This window comes from Typha angustifolia, chromosome 4 (genome assembly GCF_048772165.1).
Source record: "Typha angustifolia cultivar Huaian chromosome 4, ASM4877216v1, whole genome shotgun sequence".
In the NCBI taxonomy this organism is placed as follows: Eukaryota; Viridiplantae; Streptophyta; class Magnoliopsida; order Poales; family Typhaceae; genus Typha; species Typha angustifolia.
This window is the reverse complement of record NC_133242.1, coordinates 1,267,597-1,288,049: the sequence shown is the minus strand read 5'-3', so window position 1 is coordinate 1,288,049 and position 20,453 is coordinate 1,267,597. Positions and strand designations below refer to the sequence as shown.

Genomic DNA, 20,453 nt, shown 5'->3' with positions numbered 1-20,453 from the left:
ATATTATAAATAAACCCCTCTCTTTTTTCTATTTATATATACAGCCTCCCATTTGCTAAAAAAAATTAGCAACGCATAGTTGTTTAATCTATAAAGTCATATTAGAGGAAAAAAGACTATAAGAACATCATTTGAACGATATCTTTTATAATAAAGTGAGAGCTTAATATAGACAAAAATGTAGGGTGTTTATGTCATTTTTCCAAGAGTTCAAAGTTCAAACCAATTCTAGCTTTTGTGCTCGATCCCAATAATTTGACGTTATTGGCCGCATAGTTGTCATGTGCAATTAAAGGTCACCGTATATGTTTCTCACCATCATCATCATCATCACCTGTCATATCCCATCTTGGATTATTGAAAGCTACCAAACGATCGGAGGAGCTTTGCACCAAAGATATCAAGGGCAACGTTGAAGTCTTTCCGATGGTGGAACAATGCATCATGACTCTCGAGACTCGTTATGGCATGATGATCATCATATGGGTGCATGAGAGAGAGAGAGAGAGAGAGAGGCACCATCTTCACATAATGTGGTCTGATGCATGACCATTGCATTGATGTCGCTTCACAAAGAAAAGAAAAGAAAAAGGAGTTGGAGATAATGGATAACTTATAATAAAACTTCATTTGTAATGTAATGTAATGTAATGCATCTAGCTATCATCTTATGTGTATGTTCTAGATTGTAAAAACTATATCGTTGTGAGAATCAAAGATGTGATTGACTTTTGGACTGGAATAATGGCAAGTAAACGGAGGAGGAGATCACCACGATATATGGTGGAGGACTTCAGCTCCAGATGGTGATGTAGAGGAATTGAAATACATTAAATTCATGCAGTTGACCATCAACAGTTGCTTTCTTTTCTTCTTTTTTTTCTTGTAGAGAAAAGCTGAGGACATTTAAAATGAGAAGTTAGTGAGGAAATAATAAAAAGGACTTGAACTTAAAAGGAAAGCTAAGGACACGCCGAACTTTGACGATCCTCACCTCTCCCCCCTCATCTCATCCAGTAGTGTTTGCTCAAAGACAAATCACTCTCAAAGCTCCTACGTACCAAGCCAACCACAGCCCTCGAAGTCATGACAATGTAGGCATTGGTCTGGCACTCTTTTGACACTGGAACAGAGATTTAGTTGACAAAGAGAGAGATTTGAGGGTCCCATCTTGCCCTTAAGCCAAAAGTTGGACAAGTGTTAGGGCACCCTCCAATTTACCTGGCCAACCATCTTTTCTTAACTATGAAAATGATTCAAGTTTAGTGCCCAAGTTTTCGCATACTAATTTCTTTGAATACCTCGATACTCTTTTAGAATATTAAAGTTTTATTTTCTTCCCTCAGAAAATAAGTGCTGTTCACCTTACTTGACTTGTATATATGAATTTAAATATTAGCAACAGTAAATTTAAATAGAAGTATCCCTAGAAATATTTATTGGTGATGTGAAACTTCTTGGCAGGCTAGGTGGGCCTACTAGTCACGGGAGAGCTCGAGTGACCACGTGTCGACGGGTGATTTGTCGACAAGTATCAGTTGGGGCTGGAGCCCACCCGCCTAGGTCGTCCGTTGTTCCAATAGATTAGCTTTCAAAACCTATAATATGCAATAAATAGTCTTTACTTGTACCTAAAACTCCAGGCAGTTCCAAAATCTTGTACCTAAAAGTCAGTCCCAAAAACACTGACTATATTTCCACATCTACCCTTCGTCAAAAGACGAACTCGAAACTTTGTTTCTTATTTTGTTTTGTCACCATGAGGGGCATGTATTGATGCCCAATTTGGCAATCTTGCAATAATAAATCCGGTCAAGTTGGCTTGTTCTATGTTTTCTGACACCAAAGAGCACAGAAATCTGTAATCAAGTACATATGATTGCAATCATTAAGTTAAGAGGCTTTCCCCCCCCAAGTCATGGGTATAAACTACTAATCATGCATGTGAGATTACTATTTGGGCTTCTATAATATTTAATTAAAGCCTTTTAAGAGACAAGGAGAGTGATATAAAAAGCTCTTATCTTAGTGCTCAAACTTTATAACCTTAGATTTGATAGTAACAGAGGAGATTAATTAATCCTAATAGCCTCCACATATCCAATACAGGGATTAGAAAGGCAAGACAAGGATGGCCATCCACTGAGAGCAAAGCCAAAATGAGCCAACTGTTACTCTCCCTGTTTGCTTCGAAGTCCACATGGAAATCATTAGATTCTCCTCACAGAGACGCCAAGAGAAGTCTCTTTTCTCTTCTCTTCTCTAATGGAGGAACCAAGGGATAGAGAAGCGAAGAGGAGAAGAGAAGAGGAAGAAGAAGGCCACTCTCATGGGTCCCTCCCCCTCTATAGTTAAAGTTCAGAGTTGACTCTTTCTTCCTCTATTTCTCTCTCTCTCTCTCTCGCTCTCTCGCTCTTCTATATACCTCAGTGGTGGTGGAGGTGGTTTCTGACAACCCACCACCCTCGCTTACCTTCTCCTCTTGAATCCTTTGAGCCCAGTTGTGGTATTCTCACCTCCCAATAGCCATTCCTTGCATGACCCACTGCTTGATTTCCTTCCTTTTCCCCCTCCTAAGCCATTTCCGGGACTCCATCCCTTCTCTTTTCTTCAAAGTTGCGATCTTTTTTTTAGAGTTCTGTTAAGGAAAAAAAAAAAATCTTGACTGGGGAGCTTTAGGATTGGTCGAGTCGATGGAGATGAGGCCCAAATGGTGGTTTCTCCAATTGGGTATCTTGGCTTGCCTTGCCGTCTTCGTAATGCCGCAGGACGAGCTTGGACCGCAAGTGCTCATGGAGTTTAAGAGAAGCCTCGTTGATGTGGAGAACCACCTTTGGAATTGGAACGCCTCGGATCTCACCCCGTGCCGTTGGAATGGCATTACCTGTGTCAATTCTGAGGTAATGTCTGTAAACCTTCATGGTTTCAATCTCCACGGTGGTCTCTCTGCTTGTATCTGTAGACTTCCTTCCTTGACCATTCTGAATGCGTCCACGAACTCCATCTCTGGCCCTGTCCCTAGTGACCTGATCTATTGTAGGAACTTAGAGGTTCTTGATCTTAGTACCAACATGCTCCATGGGGAGATTCCCCAAGAGATTTGTAGGCTGTCTTCCTTGAGAAAGCTTTTCCTGAGTGAGAACTACCTATTTGGTGAAATACCTGCTAACATTGGTAACTTGACATTTCTTGAAGAGCTTGTCATCTACAGTAACAACCTCACTGGGATGATTCCTTCTTCCATTAGGATGTTAAAGAGTCTTAGGATCATTCGTGCCGGTCTGAATGATCTGTCGGGTCCAATTCCGGTTGACATCAGCGAGTGCAGTAGTTTAGAGATTTTTGGTCTTGCCCAGAATAGGTTGGAGGGGGTTGTGCCTAGAGAGATTGAGAGACTGAAGAATTTAACCACTCTGATTCTTTGGCAAAACCACTTGAATGGCGAAATACCGCCGGAGCTCGGTAATTGTAGTAGTCTGGAGATGATTGCTTTGATGGACAATGCTTTTGTAGGAGGAGTACCTAAGGAGTTCGGTAGATTGTCAATGCTAAAGAAGCTCTACATTTATAGGAACCTATTGAACGGGACTATCCCCAAGGAGCTAGGAGATTTAGAGAGTGCAATCGAGATTGATCTCTCTGAGAATCGCTTGACCGGAATTATTCCTAGGGAGCTTGGTCAGATACAGACTCTTCGTTTGCTTCACTTGTTTGAAAACCTCCTGCAAGGCAGCATTCCGCCGGAACTAGGCCAGTTGAGTCTTCTTAGGAGAATAGATTTGTCGATAAATAACCTGACTGGCACAGTTCCGATGGAGTTTCAGAACCTCGCATCTTTAGAATACTTTCAACTCTTCGACAACAATCTTTTTGGAGTCATTCCTCCCATGTTAGGAGCCAATTGTAATCTCTCTGTCCTTGATCTGTCTGACAACAGACTTACTGGCATCATACCTTCATATCTTTGCAAGTACCAAAAATTGATCTTCTTGAGCCTTGGATCAAATGAGTTGGTTGGTAACATCCCTCATGGAGTGAGAACCTGTAAGTCACTAGTGCAGCTAAGATTGGGTAGTAACCTACTCACAGGAAGCCTTCCTGTTGAATTATCTGGACTCCAGAATCTGTCTGCTCTAGAGATGAACCAAAACCGTTTCTCTGGGCCAATTCCTCCTGAAATTGGCAGATTCAAGAGCATCGAGAGGCTCTTTCTATCAGACAATTACTTCATAGGTCAGATTCCTCCTGAGATTGGAGAACTAACAAAGCTTGTAAGCTTCAATATTTCCTCAAACCGGCTTTCAGGAGCTATACCTCGTGAGTTGGCAAAATGTACAAAGCTCCAAAGGCTTGATCTTAGCAGAAACCAGTTCACTGGGTATGTTCCTGAAGAGCTCGGGAATCTAGTGAATATGGAACTTCTAAAGCTGTCTGATAACAATTTAAATGGAACCATCCCAAGCAGTCTAGGGGGCCTTTCTCATCTCACTGAGCTGCAAATGGGAGGTAATCATTTCTCCGGTCATGTGCCACTCGAGCTCGGCCAGCTTAGAGCTCTTCAGATTGCTCTTAATATCAGCTATAATTCTTTGTCTGGAGAGATACCCTCTCAGCTCGGGAACTTGCATATGTTGGAATTCTTGTTTCTGAACGACAACCAGCTTGATGGTGAAGTTCCAGCTTCATTCAGTGAGCTCTCAAGCCTCCTTGTGTGCAACCTTTCTTATAACAACCTTACTGGATCACTGCCTAAAATTCCTTTATTCGAGAACATGGACAGTAGCAACTTTCTTGGAAACAATGGCCTATGCGGTACGAGAGCAAAAGCTTGCCGGCCTACACCAACGCCATCATATGGTGCAGATACAGTTTCGGCGAGGAAGGAGACCTCAAAGGAGAAAATAGTTAGCATTGTCTTTGTCATTGTGGGGGTAGTGTCCTTGGTCTTGACTGCAGGAGTTTGTTGGTCTTTAAAGCGCAAGATACCTGATCTAGTTTCACATGAAGATCGTAAACGAAGCATTTCTGGTCCTTACTTTTTTCTCAAGGAGCAGATAACATACCAAGAACTTCTCAAAGCTACAGATAATTTTTCAGAGAATGCTGTAATCGGAAGGGGAGCCTGTGGCACAGTGTATAAAGCTGTCATATCTGATGGCAGTATAATTGCAGTTAAGAAGCTGAAGGCACAAGGAGAGGGTTCCTATATTGACAGCAGCTTCCGTGCTGAAATATCCACCCTTGGAAATGTTAGGCACCGCAACATTGTCAAGCTATTTGGTTTTTGCTCTTATCAAGACTCTAATCTTATCCTGTATGAGTATATGGCAAATGGAAGTCTTGGAGAATTGCTTCATGGTAATAAGGAGATATGTCTGCTGGATTGGAACACTCGCTATAGGATTGCTCTTGGAGCTGCTGAAGGCTTGCGGTATCTTCACAGTGACTGCAAACCTCAAGTCATACACCGTGACATAAAATCTAACAATATACTACTGGATGGGACGATGGAAGCTCATGTGGGTGATTTTGGCTTGGCAAAATTAGTTGACTTCTCACACTCCAGAACCATGTCTGCAGTTGCTGGTTCATATGGTTATATTGCTCCAGGTGAGGTTCTTATTGAATAATCATTTTGATAATTTAGCTAGATTGTACTATTTTGTTGCCAACCTTATGCTTTTCAAGGAAGAAATAGAGATGAAACCATAAAAGAAACCATATTTTCTGCTAGGATGCTGGAATGATGTGTGAAAATTTCCTTTCCCAATTATGCCATGCTTGATCTGTTTATCTAGGATTTCAATGATGTAATTTGCTTACTCTAAATGTGTTAAAGGAAAGAAATCATAGTAATTATAGTATAGCTGTATCTTTCCTATATTAGATTTTCTTTTCTCTATATATTTGTACAGAATTATTGATTGAATAACAGATAGAAATTCCAATTTCCACTTACAAAATGTAAGTGGTTTATAGAGGTTTACTGTTGATTGTTGTGTTTGCCTCAATTAATGGTGATCATATATGATATAGTCTCACTCATTCTACAGACGCCAATGGAAGTATTTAAGGTGAAAGATACCAGATGCTTTATTACTCAATACATAGGTATTCATTCCTAAATTTATACGAAAATGGTGGTCATGTTGAACCTTGCTAAGTGATTCAAAGAACACGGCTCTGACACTGTAGTTCATATGTTGTTCTTCATATGAGAAGATTGCAGTGCTCTATGTTGTAGCCTTTAATTCTTCCAAACATGACTCTTACTACATTCCCATATCATTAGAAGTCATGAAGGTTCAAGGCTATTAGACCTTTTGTAATACCCGAATATACAAATGTCTAGGCTAAGCGTGGTTCAAGATTATACCTTGCTATTTAAGCTTACAAGAATATTCTGGATTGTCATATTTCCCATTTTGCTAATCTTCACTATCCTTGAAAATTCTTTAAGCAACAAACACATGCATATAGAAAGATTCTGAGACTTTTAGCTGGTTAAAGTCTGTACCTTTTATTCGCTCACAGATGTTGTTTATATCTTGATTCAGAGTATGCTTTCACCATGAAAGTTACTGAAAAGTGTGACATCTATAGCTTTGGGGTTGTTCTACTGGAATTAGTCACCGGGGAAAGCCCAATTCAGCCTCTGGAGAAAGGAGGCGATCTCGTCAATTGGGTGAGGAGGTCAATGCAAAATACAACGCCACTATCTGGGATTTTCGACAGCCGTCTGGATTTAAGCTCAAGAAGCACAGTCCAAGAGATGTCTTTGGTTCTAAAAATTGCATTATTTTGTACCAGTGAAACACCTCTAGACAGGCCAAGCATGAGAGAAGTCATATCAATGTTAGTTGACGCCAGAGCCTCTTCTAGTGATACTCCCTCCTCTCCAACATCAGAGACACCTTTAGATGACGAAGATGCTGCTTTCACAGGTTAGCGTTATTAACTCACTAATTACTCTAAAATCTTAAAACTATTAGATAATAGTAGTTCTTACATTTTTGTTCTAACAAGCGGCACTAATCATTTGTTGCCTACTAGGGTATGGCATATTAACTTGATATACTGATAAGATCCTTCATTCTGATAGGAGCTTGATATGGTGAAACAATTCAACAGAATGTGATATTGACAAAGCTTTTGATGATATATTGCAGGAAAACATTGATCTGCTATATTGTGTTTTCCATCTCAATTGGCCAATAAGCTCTTCCCCTCTCGTCAAGTTTGGAAGGAAGCACCTGCCATTGCATCAGTTCCTACCTTCAGATTTCTAAAGAGCTTCCAAGGGGTTACATTCAAAGTTAACAAAGTGCAGGGGGGCATTAAATTGAACATGAGAAAATTCTGCAGTCATGACCCAGGGATACAAACTGAACCCAAAAAAAAAATAAAAAATTGTGCAACAAATAAAGATGCATCTCGAGTTAATTCTCTTGGCATCCTTGTGATGCTGGATCTCTACAGCAATGTACCATATCCAGAAGATCTTCTTCTTCTTCTTCTTCCTTTTTCCTTCTTTCTTTCAATGCTTAGTTTAGTATCTTCTAAGAGGAGGAACCAAAAGGAACAGGAAGACTGGATGCTTCATTCTATGATTTTGTTAATGAAGTGAATCACAGACAGTTAATTAGAATTTTTCCTCTTTTTTTTTTGGAGAATAAGTGATGGCAGTACCTTAATGGTAATTTAATTCCCCTATAATTATTGACTGCACTAAATCTTCTTTCACTGTTGCACATCTTTTTAGTTTTAATCCAACAACATCATGATGATTGCCACAGTGTTAGTGCGAATCACGAAGCCTTTCATCAATCATAAGAAGCAATCAGGGACCGTTGGTTTAGCATTAGACCTCTCCAGTGCACCGGAGTTCTCCGTTGTTTTACCGCCAGGTGTCATGTCACGGGTTTAGTTGGAGAATAACATTTCACACCCTATAACTTTATGATTTTACCAAGAACTTCCACCTCCGCTTTTCCTGAGCTCCGAGCTCGTCTCCGATCTTACAAGGTAGTCTCTGGTCTTACTTCGTCTTCGTTGTCCTTATTTAACCCATCTCACAAGAATGCCCGTAAGGTGTTTGTTGATTTGATTGTGCGACGACTTGGGACTTGTCTTTCTCTTTGTAAACCCTATGTAAAGGTTGTCTTACAGTAATAGAATTGGTTGTTATTGAATCAAATGGCAAGTTCGTTTCAAATTTCCTAATTCGTTTTCTTGTTCAACTTGTTAAGTATGTCCTTTGACAGGGAGGAATCAGATAATTACCAGTCCAGCTATCCAATTCTCGAGGAGAAATGGTTGCACGTCTTACATCAAAATGGTCATCAGGTGAATGAAGATAACCTATACACCTCTTATAGCAATTAGGTTATTTTTGCATCCAAGCATTGGAGGAGAAGAAAGGAGCAAGATTAGGTGACACCATAATTGCTAATAAATATATGAGCAATTAAGCATAATCTTTTTTCTAATCCTAACATACTCATAGATAAGCCTACTGTGGGTTAAGCCGATCTCCGCAGTCATACCCTAATTGATCAATCTTGATTGTTTTACTGAGTTCTCGCATTAACATTTGTTTTAAGGTTTACAATTTAGCAAACATAATCCATACACTCAATGCTCATGCAGAATTGCTTTTACTTGCTATTTTCTCTGGTCTCTTTGTCCAGAATCTGAAATGCAGATCCCTCTCCTCCAGCATCTTCTCCACCTCCTCGATTGGCAATCCCTTCGTCTCCGGCACGAAGATGAGCACAAAGAACAATGCTGCTACTGATATAAATCCAAAGATCATAAATGTCCATGAAGTCCCAATGGTTTGTGTTAGAGATAGAAAAGACTGTGCCACTATGAGGTTTGAGACCCAGTTAGCAGTAGCTGCAATGCCACCACAGACTCCCCTGAACCTTAGGGGATATATCTCAGAATTTACTATCCATGGCACTGTCCCCATCCCTGGAGAGAAGAATATGATGTACAGAGCCAAGCCTATCAGTGCTAGCCATCCATATCGGCTTGGACATCCTCTTGTGTACCATAATCGCCCTTCGCCGTGGCAAAGATCCTTCACTGTTGAATTTGATATCAAACATGCTCCAGGGAATAGCTGCAACAAGAAAAAGAAAATCAATAGCTAGGACACTAGCACTTAGAACAAATGTGATCAGAACAAACTTGTTACCTTATCGGAACTGGAGGCACAGAATCCACAGTCTGGAGATGAGGCTTTCAAGCATTTCATGCAGTCCCAATTAGTCGACGCAGACTTGTAATCGGGGCAAGTATATGCCGCAAAATGTGCGGTCTCCAACCGGCTAACGCTCGGAGAATGAGATGTAGTCTCATGGAAAACTGCTGATAGCACTCCAAGAGAGAGAACAACACCACATAAGCTAATGATCAAGAGCTTCTTCCTTCCAGTCCTGTCTATGAAATAGATGCTAACAATAGAGCCCATTGCATTGAGTCCAGAAGTCACAAGTGAGAGTGCCAAAGCTGTTTGATTTGAAGCAAAGCCAGCTAACTGTACTATGGTAGGACTGTAGTACATGACTGTGTTTATTCCCACAAACTGCTGAAAGATCTGAAGCCCAACTCCTGCAACAAGTCCCCTCCTAACGGTCTTGGTCTTTAGCAACTTGATTAAGTTGATTCTTTCTGATGACCCTTCCTCCTTGATCTCTGCTTCAACTGATTCTTTCAATTCTTGAATCTCTCTCTCGACCTCATCAGTGGTGTATATCTTTCTGAGTATCGCTTCGGCTTCTTCTTCCCTTCTCTGAATTCAAGAAATAATGTTAATGTAGCATCTAACAATGGTTAGTCTATGAAGAAACAAGCTGCAAACCTTTCTGTAAAGCCATCTAGGTGATTCAGGAAGAAGTAACATCAATATGAACTGAAGTAAAGCAGGAAGTCCAGCAATTCCAAGCATCCATCTCCATGTTCCTGGTGCCTACAATGACAAGGTAGATATTAATTACGGTGAAGTTTATATCACAATGTATAATTTCTTGGCCTCTTACCTTTGTGAAGGCTAGATTGATGAGATATGACAGAAACTGGCCTCCTGTTATGAGGAAGCCATTGGTGCTGACTAATGCTCCTCTGATTCTTGCTGGGGAGGCCTCTGATATGTAAAGTGGGGATGTCATTGAGGCCATGCCAACGCCAAGTCCGACAAAGACACGGCCTACGATGAGGATCGCAGGGTTAGGAGCAGCGGCCATGATCACCGCGCCAATGAAGAAGAGGAAGTCCGCGACAAGGATTGAAGTCCTTCTTCCGAAGCGATCATTTGCCCATCCTCCAATTGCTGCTCCTATGATTGCTCCTGCTACTGCTGTGCTCACTATGCTCTCCTGTATGATCATTGACATCAAAAATTTAGGAATTAGTCATGACTAGCTTATGTGAATGTTTGAATGGAACAGTGGAAGACGGAACAAATTAATGAATGACTAATGGAAGACCAAAAAATAAAAAATCTAACACTTTTGAGTTATCTATTTGGTGAGCTTTTACAGAGCTCTACAGTATTTCTGAAATTTCATGCATTAAACAGTTATCTTCAATGAATCAATAGACACACATATTTCTCTATAATTATAGATAATACCGTAACAAAAATAGACTTAGAAAGGTAGCTCATCACCTGTAACCATGTTTTCTTGTCAACTGAAGAGAAATCATCACGGATATAAAGCAGTGCCCCTGAAATTACTCCTGAAAGCAAACAACATCAATGAAAAAAAAAAATTAATTCATAAATCGTATCAACAAGCAGCTAGTATCTCTCTTGAAATCAAACAGCTGACGACAACTTGACAATACTTGAGCAGCACTACCCAATCACAAAACCTTTATATTAATACTCATAAATACATGTTCCTTTCTTTTCTTGTGTAGTAACCTTAAATTGGACCTCTTTGCTCCCAGAGAAAAACGTAAAACAAAGAAATCTATATGGAAAACATTACCAGTATCATAACCAAAGAGGAGGCCACCGATTCCTGCGGAAAAGGCCAGTCGAAGAACATAAGGATTCCTCCATGCAAGAGAGAAGCACTCCCTGAAAGCTGAAGTATCCACTTCATGGACTCCTCCTTCCATCGTCTTTTTGCTTGCAGAGTGACTGAAGAATTAACTCCTCAGATGAACACACTGTTCATTCACATATATAAAGCAAAAGAAGGAAGGATGTTCTAATGGTACTCTTCCTCTGTTGAACAAGTCCACTCCTTCTGTGTGTGTTTCTGAGCGAGCAAACGACAAGGACGAATAGATATTGTAAGCAGGGAAGACTAATTTATGAACAAGAAACGAGAAGATTCCAGTCGATGGATTTGTCCCTTTCACATTGACTCCCATGATTTGTGGTGAAAAGATAAGCTTGAACTGATGACCTCCCAATGGAAGTGAGACTCCAAAATTTTGGAAAGTGTGATAATATTTATGGAGAACAAACAGTTCTCTCATAATTATTAGGATCTAATTCCATCATAGGAGTGATCCCATGTCGGCATTAAACAGATTAGTGCTGTTTTTTTTATAAAATTATTTTATAATATTCTATTTAATGGAATTGGTGTCATAAATGCAAATGATTTTCTGAGAAGGGTAGCAATCCTTCCCATTCATATTTACATGCGCAGTTGTTGGGAAGTGAACAAAGTCAGTTGCAACTTGCAAGGAGCTATCAATCTTTAACTTAATTAAGACTCTTCTCATCCCCATTAACACCTCATTAAGTACCAAATCATAGAAGGTAGATTGATAATTTACCCTTAAATGAATGACAAATATGGAGTAGTGGTCCTTGGAATTATGTATATATAAATCATGTCTAATATTCGATATCGTAATCATTTTTAATACTAGTGGTCTTTGGAATATAGTAAAAGATCCAGGTATGAGTATGACATCAAAGAAATGAGATTGCCTCTCTATTTTATTCGGCAGTAGGGAGTTGCAATCTTGGAAGTAATATTGGAGACTGGAGAGTCCTAAAGGTCATCCATTGCTTTTTCCTGGTAGGAAAGAAGGAGATGATGCTCTAAAAGAACATCCAAGCTTCTCTTCCAAAGGAGTTTAAGTTCAACAAGACACTACTCCAGGCCACAGTTACTCTGACTAAATGACAGGATAATAAAGACAAAGTTTTGGTCCACTTCTTTATTTTGATTTCGAACTTACACTCAAATTTAAGCAATTAACCTCTGTGATTTATATCAAACTATTAACTGTTATTTCTTTTTTTTTCCATAATTGCCACTGGAAATGGTTTACATATCACTATTGCCACCGAAATAATTGTGCTTAGTTAAATCTGACTAATTATAATTAAAACATAACCCTGATTAAAAAAAAGAAATAAATTATTAAAAATATTTTTAAAACTATCTAATATTACAACAATAATATATTTTATTTTATGCGAGATAAAAATTAGTAATAATTTTTAAAGAATGTTATAGCAATTATGATATTTTTGAAATTTTACAGTGACAATATTAAATGACTAAACTACCCCTACTATCATTAGTGCCAATATTTTGTACATAAAGCAAATTGTTAAGTAACCATCCCGTTCTTATCATTATTAAATCAGACTATATATAAATATATAATATGTTGGAATAATATCAATAAAAAATATATATATATATATATATATATATATATATATATATATATATATATATATATCACATCCATAGAATTTTTAGAAAAAGCTCTCCCTATCCTTTTTTCGACTACTTTGACTCACATGACGTGGGACCAAAATAAGAAGGTTGTACCATAGACTTGTGGAAGTAGGGTTCGGAGGCGTGGAAGCAATCCTTAGCTAATTTTATATGAACTTCTTTTTTAACTGATACATAACTCATAAGTTAATGGTTAGTTAAATATAAGAGCTAGCCTAAAAATATATTAAATTATAATAATTATCCTTAAGAAACGAAGTTGTGGTCATAACTTTGTATGAACTTTAATGTCTACATTAAAAAAAAAAAAAAGACTATTGATTGCGTGGCACATTTGCAGTGTAATCTGACCGATAGTAGCCCGTGATCCTGTGGGGCCTACGGTTGGTATACAGAAATCCAAAGCATTGACTAGATTAGCAGTAAGTCCTACATGAACTTGAACATAGGGATCTTTAATCCAAGGAAATCAATTCAATCACATATGTTAAACAACTTTAACATGTAGTTAAGTAGCATTACCATTCTCTAATCATTAACATATCTTTCCACTCCTGAAAGTAGGATCCACCAACTTGGATTAGCCCACATGCTACAAAAGCTCAAGTCTTCATCAACTTTATCCTAGAGTTGGTGGTAGACCATGCCTAGACTACATTACTTTAGAGTAGTCCTCCATATTGCTGCAAATTTATGAAGAAAATTTAGAATAGAAAATAATATCTGATATCTACTTGAAAGAGTTACAATCAAGTTGTCCAACATGGACGCAAAAATGGTGATGAGAAATAAAAATAAGAGTCCTTCTAAACTGATACTAGAAAACATCCAGAGCTAGCAAGCAGCTCCTAAGGAAAGAAGGAAATAGAGCATAGTGTTTATAGAAAACAATACAAAGAATAGTTATGTCTTTGTAATGTGTGTGAAGAGAGAGAGAACTCACTTGTTTTGTTTTTCTAGTTCTAATTAACTCTTTTAAAGAGAAAACAGGAGAGCATAATACTGCATCATAACTCCAGAAATCAAATGATTTTGCCGGTCATGGCTCAATTAGCATTTCTTCTGGACTTGCCAAAAGTATCAGAGATAGAGACGTCTGTATATGATGTCTTTATATCTAAAGTACACCTGGATTTTGGTAAGTTTAGAAATATTATACAGATGAAATGATTGAAGAATTTACAAACCATCAATATTAAAATTTCCGGCCAAGATGAAACCGTCTGGAAGATCTCAGACCATACATCATTGCCAACAAATATTTCGAGCTGCTCAGCCTGCTAAACACTACAAAGTAAACCTGCTTTCAGATGAAATCTAGATCTTACAAGTTGAAACAAGAGAACATAAACGTTCAAGACGATGTACCTTCTCATGTACATAGTATTTAGCTAGCACTGTTTTTCCTATTCCAAGATAAGTAAGCTGCATCACCCTGAGGCCTGCAGAAAGAGAAAAGGAGATGGGAATAAACAGAAATAAGCTTGGGACTCCCAAAGAGGTAGATTATGAATGATCAAGTGATAATTGGACAGAGAAGTATGAACAGTACTATTTCAGTAGAAAATAACTGATGTATTGGGTACTTACCTTGGATTTTTCCCATGAATCAGTGCAAACAAAATGGAAGTAAGAATGCACGAGGAACCGGTAATTATATAGGCAATGCCGAGGAAATGGTTTTTGCCACCCAGCCAGCTTGATGTTGTAAGAACAAGTCTTTTCTTTCCACCAAAGCTGTAAGTATTGTAGTTGTTAGTGATGTATACAGTTATGATCTCGTCAGCTTCTAGATCCTCTTCAATTACACCATACAGCTTCCGAAATTTGGGAAGAGCAGCAGCCCGCATCCAAACAATGAGATCCTCTTGCTCATTCAACTATTTGGAGATAAGAAACATACCGTTAGCAAACATATACCTGTCTAAAAATGATAAGAAATAACAATCCTTATTTGTTTAAAGATCAAATATAACCAGAAATGCTGATCGTGAAAGAACATCTTTTACTAGAATAGGTCTAGGTGACTTATCGAAAAATGAAATGATTGTTGTCAGAAGAAAAACTTTGTGCATTTGTTAGATCTGTGCAACAACTATTGAACAAATATAGCATTTGAATCTCAAAATACTCACAGGTATCTTTGGATCAAGTTTCCCTCCTCCAATTAAGGTTCCATTCTGAAAGTTGAAAGGATAAACATTCTTCCCAAACTTGTGCTCCCTGTCACTCTTCCAAGAAATATTTTTCCGGTTGACCTTCATTCCTACTGTCTCACGTACAAAGTTATAGGAATCATTGAACAAGCTCCAGGCAATCAACCCACAAGGAACAATTGGAAGGCCATGGCTTGACTCTACAGGTTTGCAGGAACCAGTATCTTTATACGCCAGCCCATGTCGGAGCTGTTTATCATTTTTACTTTTTACATACCTGGTCAGCATAAGTAAATTCATCATTTATCAAGGACAAAGTCCCCCCTAAAAGCTAAGATGATAGCGTGAAACGAAAAGCAAGAAACAAAAAGTTCAATCAAGTATGTCAAAAAGGCCAAACTAGCCAATAGAAAGAAATCCATTCTTACCTTCGGTGGTTTTGGTAGTAATTGTCAAGTTCATAATAGATAAAAATTGGTGCTTTCATGTGGTTCATAACCTACAGAAAAAAAAATCAATTCACAGTATCTTTTGTAAGTTGCAATTCAAAATATAATACATTCTAAATACATCTTTTCACTATTCTCCACAAAAAGAAGCCGGAGGGGCAAGCATTGAAAATTTTCTTTATATAAATTCATGAAACAACAAACAAATCATAAACCAAACTGTATCCACGCACCGAGTGTTAAACATGTATCCAAACTACTAAACAACTAATCAGTTGATTCCTAGGAAAACTCCTTATGGCTTAATTATAGTCTGTTTCGGCATGAATATCAAGATTCATCCAAAATGCAGTCAAAATAAATCCAATTTAGCTCCAAGAAGACAGGCAGCATAAATAAATGAACTTAATGAGACCAGAAGTTTCTCCACAATGTATCTAACACAAAGCCGTCCTGACAACCAGAAAACAAAAGCATAGAGAATAACAAAGTACCTTAATTTTTAGAGTACAGTTCTTCGAAATTGAGCTGTCTCTGATATAAGCAACCTTATTACTTCTATAAGGCTTGGGTATGCAATCAATATCATAGCGTTGGGCGATTTCCACAACCTGTAGGTCAAACCGCAGTAATTGACAATTTGTAATCTACTAAACAGTACGAAGAGTTAAGTAGAAGAATTACACTCTCTGAAGCACGAAGGCAAAAGAGTCCAACCGGTATAGAGACAATTCCCATTAATAAAAATGTCATTATTACCTGTATATGAGCAAATAACATCATTTAATTGAAAAAGAATAAAAAGATGAACTGATGTGAATCTGGAAATTTATTATCGATATCATCTTACACATCCTGGAGTCAGAACAGGCTTCCATGCCGGAAGATTCTGCTGAGTGAACTTATACAACGCTAGAAGAAAAAAACCAACGAAATTAAGAAATTAGTCAATTACTAAGTAAAAGTTCGGATCTTTAAACTACAGAAGAATAGAGAATAGTTCCAAAGTGAATCCAATAATAGAAAGAAAGAAGATGTAACTCAATCTCGGCATAAATAGATCACCATCCTACAAACTTGCGCCGATGAGAAAAGAATACCTCTTGAGCGCATAGGAGAGAAGGGGCGCGAGGAAGAAGCTCCTCCACCGGATCCCGACGTGCTCCCTGCCTCCATTTCCATCAAACAAGAACACTAGATTCCTTTCACAGGAGAATTCGATGAAACCCTAAGTCGTCGGCGATCATGGGAATTTGATTGGATTTAGAGTCTTCTCTTTCGCAAGTACCAGTCCTCTCAATTCGCCCAAATCCTGGGACAGAAGCGGTGATGCCGGGGGTCGAGAAGAAATGAAGAGGAGACCAAGATGTCCATGGGCCGGATCACAATTTGGGCCTTGTTGAGAAAGCTAGGCCCAGTAAAAGGGGCTGTAGAAAAAAAAAAAAGCATCGAATATTTTCATTTCAATCCCTACATTATGCATTTATTTCAGTTTATACTGTCTTCTTTACTATTTTTAATTTAATCCTTACTTTTATTAAATCACTATCAACGCCTTACATGTGCTTTTGATAATGCGATGTTGTGTAAAGGTGATTCAAAGTGCTCTTTAGTATTTCAGTTGAAAAATATTGAGCTTCTGATTTATAGGAAAATAATTCATATATGAGATTAATCATGATTACGTCTCAAAAGTATGACTTCAACTATGGCAATTTCTTTTTTATAAGCACGAAAATCATATGCCCAACACTAATAATGTAAATATGCAAATGCACCTGATGTAGATAACTAGAATTTTATCATCAATTCCCCTTATCAAACAATCAATTTCCTGGGCAGAAGTAGAATCTCGGCATCAGCTAATAACTTCAAGACTCCTGGATAAAGTATAAAACAACACAAATATCATAAACATTGCATTACACAAATTTTGCGGCAAGATCCTGTCACTCATATTTTGTTCAAACATGGATACCGTGATCAGATAACTCAGCACTCGTGTAACTCAGAACACCCCATACAACAGCAGAGTTTTAATTGCAGAAAATTGGAAGTAAGATTAACTCAACTATTACAAAGAAAATTGAGATTATTTTATAGCCGCCGACTTGTGAAAGTCAATTCTTAGTCCACAATCAAATTGAACTCCTATCTTTTTTGCTACAATATATCTTTGATGCTCGCCGATTTAAATACTTCTCTGATCTGGGGATAGAAAAAGGAGCTTAAGTATGCTCATTTGATGTGCTAAAACTATCGATTCCCATTCTAGTACCTCAACAATGGTGTCCAGAATTCAACTCAAAATATAATCCTGCAGAAAGAAAGGTATAATTGAGCATTAGCAGCAACCCAATTGTAAATGACACATAATATTTGACTAGGAGAAACTCTAGAGCTCTAAATTATACCCATTAAGATCAAGAGCTCTAAATTATACCCATTAAGATCACTCCTTTCAGAAAACAAATTAAGGTCCGTAATAATGATGATAATTGTAGCATTTTTTTTCCTTGATAAATTTTATTTCAGTCCCACAGTTCATAAATATGTTCAGTATATATTGGTCAAAATATAACTGACCTTATGCTTGAAATGATTCTAACTACATATAAGAATAGAAGAAGTTTCTCGGTACAAGTAGATTCAGAAAATGGGTGCAAGACTCTAGTCCATCCACATACATAATGGCAACACAATTCCAATAACTAAAAGTATCGCCAACATTACTGTAGTGATCAGTTGTTGCTCTATGCCCTACAAACATTAATTTACACTAGCTTGTTAAATGCAACACATGCAGCTTTTATCATTTTATGTGATAATGATATGATGAATATACAACTACATCGTGTATGATTTTCTTGGAACAAAAAGAAAAAAATGAGGTAGAGGAAGCATAGTAGCTTACACCATAAGAGATCCAACAGGATGAGGCTGATGTTAAAGAACAGTAACTAATATATAGAAAAAAAAATCACTTACATTTTATTGATGATCCAGCAAGACAAGTCAGCCTGGATTTTGTATTGGCCTCTGCCAGTGGAATTGACTTCTCTTTTGCAGTCATTCGAACATCCCAGACTCTTATAACACCATCAGATGATGCAGATGCGACTAATTTAGGAGTTTCAGGGGCGTCATTTCGGCCCTTGAAAACAACTACTCCTTTTATACGAGTCAAATGAGCATCCGGAAAGGAATATGCGACCTTGCCACTGGATGTATCCCAAGCAGTGACACAGCGGTCCTCTCCACCAGCAAAGAGGAGTCCACTCTGATAAAATTTAGAGCCAGTGATAACGTAATGAGCAAGTTTGTTACATATCAAGTAGGATTTGTAAAACGAGACAGTAGGACATGGAAGCATATGATTCAGGCAGTTTCTCTGTAAAGTATTGAAGGCGTGTAGCCTGAAAGGGCAAAGGACGCAGCAAATCCATATTTATTTATATAGTACATACATTGATTAGTAGTTAGTATTCATCGATACCCCCAATACCCAAATATACATAGAAATTTACATCATGGAAAAGCCATAATTTCCACTTCTCAACAATACTTTCCAGAAGAATTAGTTGATAGAAGGTCCTACTCTGATCGCCAAAAGACGAGCCAACAGACAGGTCAAGTGTAAAGAAGACCACAACATTAAAAAAAAACTAAAAGAATAAAAGCAAGTTATTTGCAATTAAAGCAACAATATACCAGGAAAGAAATCTACAGGTAAAAATATTCTATAATAACATGAAATGGATGGAATATACTTGCTTGAAATTCTAATTTTATGTTAAGCTGCAACATTGAAGCTGAAAACAAACCAAAAAGATTATTCTTGGTTTACGATTCCCCTAAGAAAGAAGTGCAAGAGTCACCGACTAATTAGAAGATTGTTGTAATCCTTCAATACAAAATTATTTCGTTTACATACCTCCCCAGAAGCAACACAGAGGACCTTCTTCCCACCATCAATCTCATGTACCAACTTCGCATCTTCCGAATCATGCACCGTGATCCGCTCATCCGCAACCATAACAAATCTATCTCCACCCTCTCCTCCGTACTCCACAATCGACGCCTCCCGATCGAGCCGGCACGAGAAGCTCCTCCTTCCCCTGACCAAATTCACCATCGCAAGGCTCGCATCTCGTCCAACAGCAAGCGCCAACCTCCCCGAGGGGTGCACGGCGAGGTCGGCGACCCCTCTCCGGTGGACGACGGGCACGGTCTTGAGGTGGACGAAGGGGTCTGCGTCGTAGATGCAGACGGCGCCATCCTCGGCGGCGGACAGGAGGTTGCGGGGGACAGACGGGGCGAGAGGGGAGGAGAAGAAGGCGAGGGCGGTCACGGCGCCTTGGTGGTCGAGGAGGGCGCCAACCTCGGAGGAGGAGGAGAGGTCGTATATGCGGATGGCGTCGTCGGCACCGCCTGATGCGGCGACGGGACCGGCCGCAGCGACGGACTTGATGGGGGCGGTGTGGGAGGGGTAGGAGAAGAGGGGTTTTAGTGTTAGGGTTTGGGAGTCGGGGTTAGGGTTTAGGGTTTTGAGCGAGAAGCCCCAGATGAACTTTTCGTACGAGCCCGCGACGAGAGTCATCGAAGAGACTTGTCGTTGGCTCGAGAAATTTAGGAGGGATGAGAGACGAAGAGAACTCATCGCATAAATAAGATGCGAGTGAGCGAGCCTTTCTTTTCTCTACCATTTTTTATATTACACCCTACATTATGTCTTTATCTCGTCTTACACCTTTTTCACTACTTGTTTTAATTTGACTCTTGTTTTTCATTAAATTATATAAAACACCCTACTTAGTGTGATTCTCGGAATGTTTTGAGAAAGAATATTATAGTTTTATGGGATTTTTACAAATCACACCCTACATTTTACCTATTTTATGATTCGTACCCCGTCTTTGGGGATTTTATAACGCGACCCCTCATTTTTCCTATAATATTCATTTAACACCCTAACGTTACTTTAGCTAACTGACATTAACCATGTTATATGGTTTATGTGACTCTAGTTCAAAAATTACTAAAATACCCTTAAGGAATCATCTTTAAACCCTAAAATCCCAAAATGGGGTTGAGTTGTCTTTAAACCCTAAAACCCCAAA

General features: G+C 38.6%; 4 protein-coding genes across 8 annotated transcripts; 1 reads left to right on the top strand and 3 right to left on the bottom strand.

Annotated features, from left to right (window-relative positions):
• The first annotated feature begins 2,194 nt into the window (after nt 1-2,194).
• LOC140759746 (uncharacterized) lies at nt 2,195-8,420 on the top strand. 2 transcript variants are annotated; one of them, XR_012104261.1, is made up of 4 exons: nt 2,195-5,610; nt 6,558-6,944; nt 7,170-8,025; nt 8,265-8,420. XR_012104261.1 is itself a non-coding variant. In XM_073096386.1 (3 exons), exons 1-3 carry the CDS (start codon nt 2,694-2,696, stop codon nt 7,178-7,180), a joined length of 3,315 nt encoding a protein of 1,104 aa, XP_072952487.1. In that variant the 5' UTR covers nt 2,195-2,693; the 3' UTR covers nt 7,181-8,420. The 2 variants fall into 2 exon arrangements, 1 of the variants encoding a protein (XP_072952487.1); XM_073096386.1 differs by having other exon boundaries at nt 7,170-8,420.
• A 131-nt stretch (nt 8,421-8,551) lies between these two features.
• Nucleotides 8,552-11,305, bottom strand: LOC140759747 (probable inositol transporter 2). Its single transcript, XM_073096389.1, has 6 exons — nt 11,001-11,305; nt 10,676-10,746; nt 10,047-10,382; nt 9,869-9,976; nt 9,203-9,799; nt 8,552-9,127 (listed from the first exon to the last, which is right to left on the bottom strand). Exons 1-6 carry the CDS (start codon nt 11,131-11,133, stop codon nt 8,642-8,644), a joined length of 1,731 nt encoding a protein of 576 aa, XP_072952490.1. The 5' UTR covers nt 11,134-11,305; the 3' UTR covers nt 8,552-8,641.
• Nucleotides 11,306-13,104: 1,799 nt separating this feature from the next.
• LOC140759748 (putative ALA-interacting subunit 2) lies at nt 13,105-16,668 on the bottom strand. 4 transcript variants are annotated; one of them, XR_012104263.1, is made up of 10 exons: nt 16,434-16,668; nt 16,184-16,245; nt 16,018-16,092; nt 15,828-15,944; nt 15,313-15,383; nt 14,864-15,161; nt 14,319-14,608; nt 14,097-14,170; nt 13,916-14,005; nt 13,105-13,411 (listed from the first exon to the last, which is right to left on the bottom strand). XR_012104263.1 is itself a non-coding variant. In XM_073096391.1 (9 exons), the coding sequence occupies exons 1-8, from the start codon at nt 16,513-16,515 to the stop codon at nt 14,116-14,118; spliced, it is 1,050 nt and encodes a 349-aa protein (XP_072952492.1). In that variant the 5' UTR covers nt 16,516-16,668; the 3' UTR covers nt 13,418-14,005; nt 14,097-14,115. The 4 variants fall into 4 exon arrangements, 2 of the variants coding, with proteins under 2 accessions (XP_072952492.1, XP_072952491.1); XR_012104262.1 differs by having other exon boundaries at nt 13,111-13,411; nt 13,916-14,015; XM_073096391.1 differs by lacking the exon at nt 13,105-13,411 and having other exon boundaries at nt 13,418-14,005.
• Nucleotides 16,669-17,407: 739 nt separating this feature from the next.
• LOC140758981 (uncharacterized) lies at nt 17,408-19,978 on the bottom strand. The gene is made up of 3 exons (XM_073095412.1): nt 19,268-19,978; nt 18,322-18,613; nt 17,408-17,650 (listed from the first exon to the last, which is right to left on the bottom strand). Coding segments are annotated over exons 1-3 (960 nt in total). The 5' UTR covers nt 19,934-19,978; the 3' UTR covers nt 17,408-17,648.
• Between the last annotated feature and the right edge of the window lie 475 nt (nt 19,979-20,453).

Excerpts from the sequence above, each read along its gene's own strand:
- LOC140759746 (XM_073096386.1), top strand. The coding sequence starts at position 2,694 with ATGGAGATGAGGCCCAAATGGTGGTTTCTCCAATTGGGTATCTTGGCT. Across the intron at positions 5,611-6,557 it reads ATATGGTTATATTGCTCCAG|AGTATGCTTTCACCATGAAA; the intron begins GTGAGGTTCTTA and ends ATCTTGATTCAG.
- LOC140759747 (XM_073096389.1), bottom strand. The coding sequence starts at position 11,133 with ATGGAAGGAGGAGTCCATGAAGTGGATACTTCAGCTTTCAGGGAGTGC. Across the intron at positions 10,383-10,675 it reads ACAAGAAAACATGGTTACAG|GAGAGCATAGTGAGCACAGC; the intron begins GTGATGAGCTAC and ends ATGATCATACAG. Across the intron at positions 9,977-10,046 it reads TCAATCTAGCCTTCACAAAG|GCACCAGGAACATGGAGATG; the intron begins GTAAGAGGCCAA and ends TTGTCATTGTAG.
- LOC140759748 (XM_073096391.1), bottom strand. The coding sequence starts at position 16,515 with ATGGAAATGGAGGCAGGGAGCACGTCGGGATCCGGTGGAGGAGCTTCT. Across the intron at positions 16,246-16,433 it reads CTCTCCTATGCGCTCAAGAG|CGTTGTATAAGTTCACTCAG; the intron begins GTATTCTTTTCT and ends TTTTTCTTCTAG. Across the intron at positions 14,609-14,863 it reads AACTTGATCCAAAGATACCT|TTGAATGAGCAAGAGGATCT; the intron begins GTGAGTATTTTG and ends ATCTCCAAATAG.
- LOC140758981 (XM_073095412.1), bottom strand. The coding sequence starts at position 19,933 with ATGACTCTCGTCGCGGGCTCGTACGAAAAGTTCATCTGGGGCTTCTCG. Across the intron at positions 18,614-19,267 it reads TCTGTGTTGCTTCTGGGGAG|AGTGGACTCCTCTTTGCTGG; the intron begins GTATGTAAACGA and ends AAATTTTATCAG.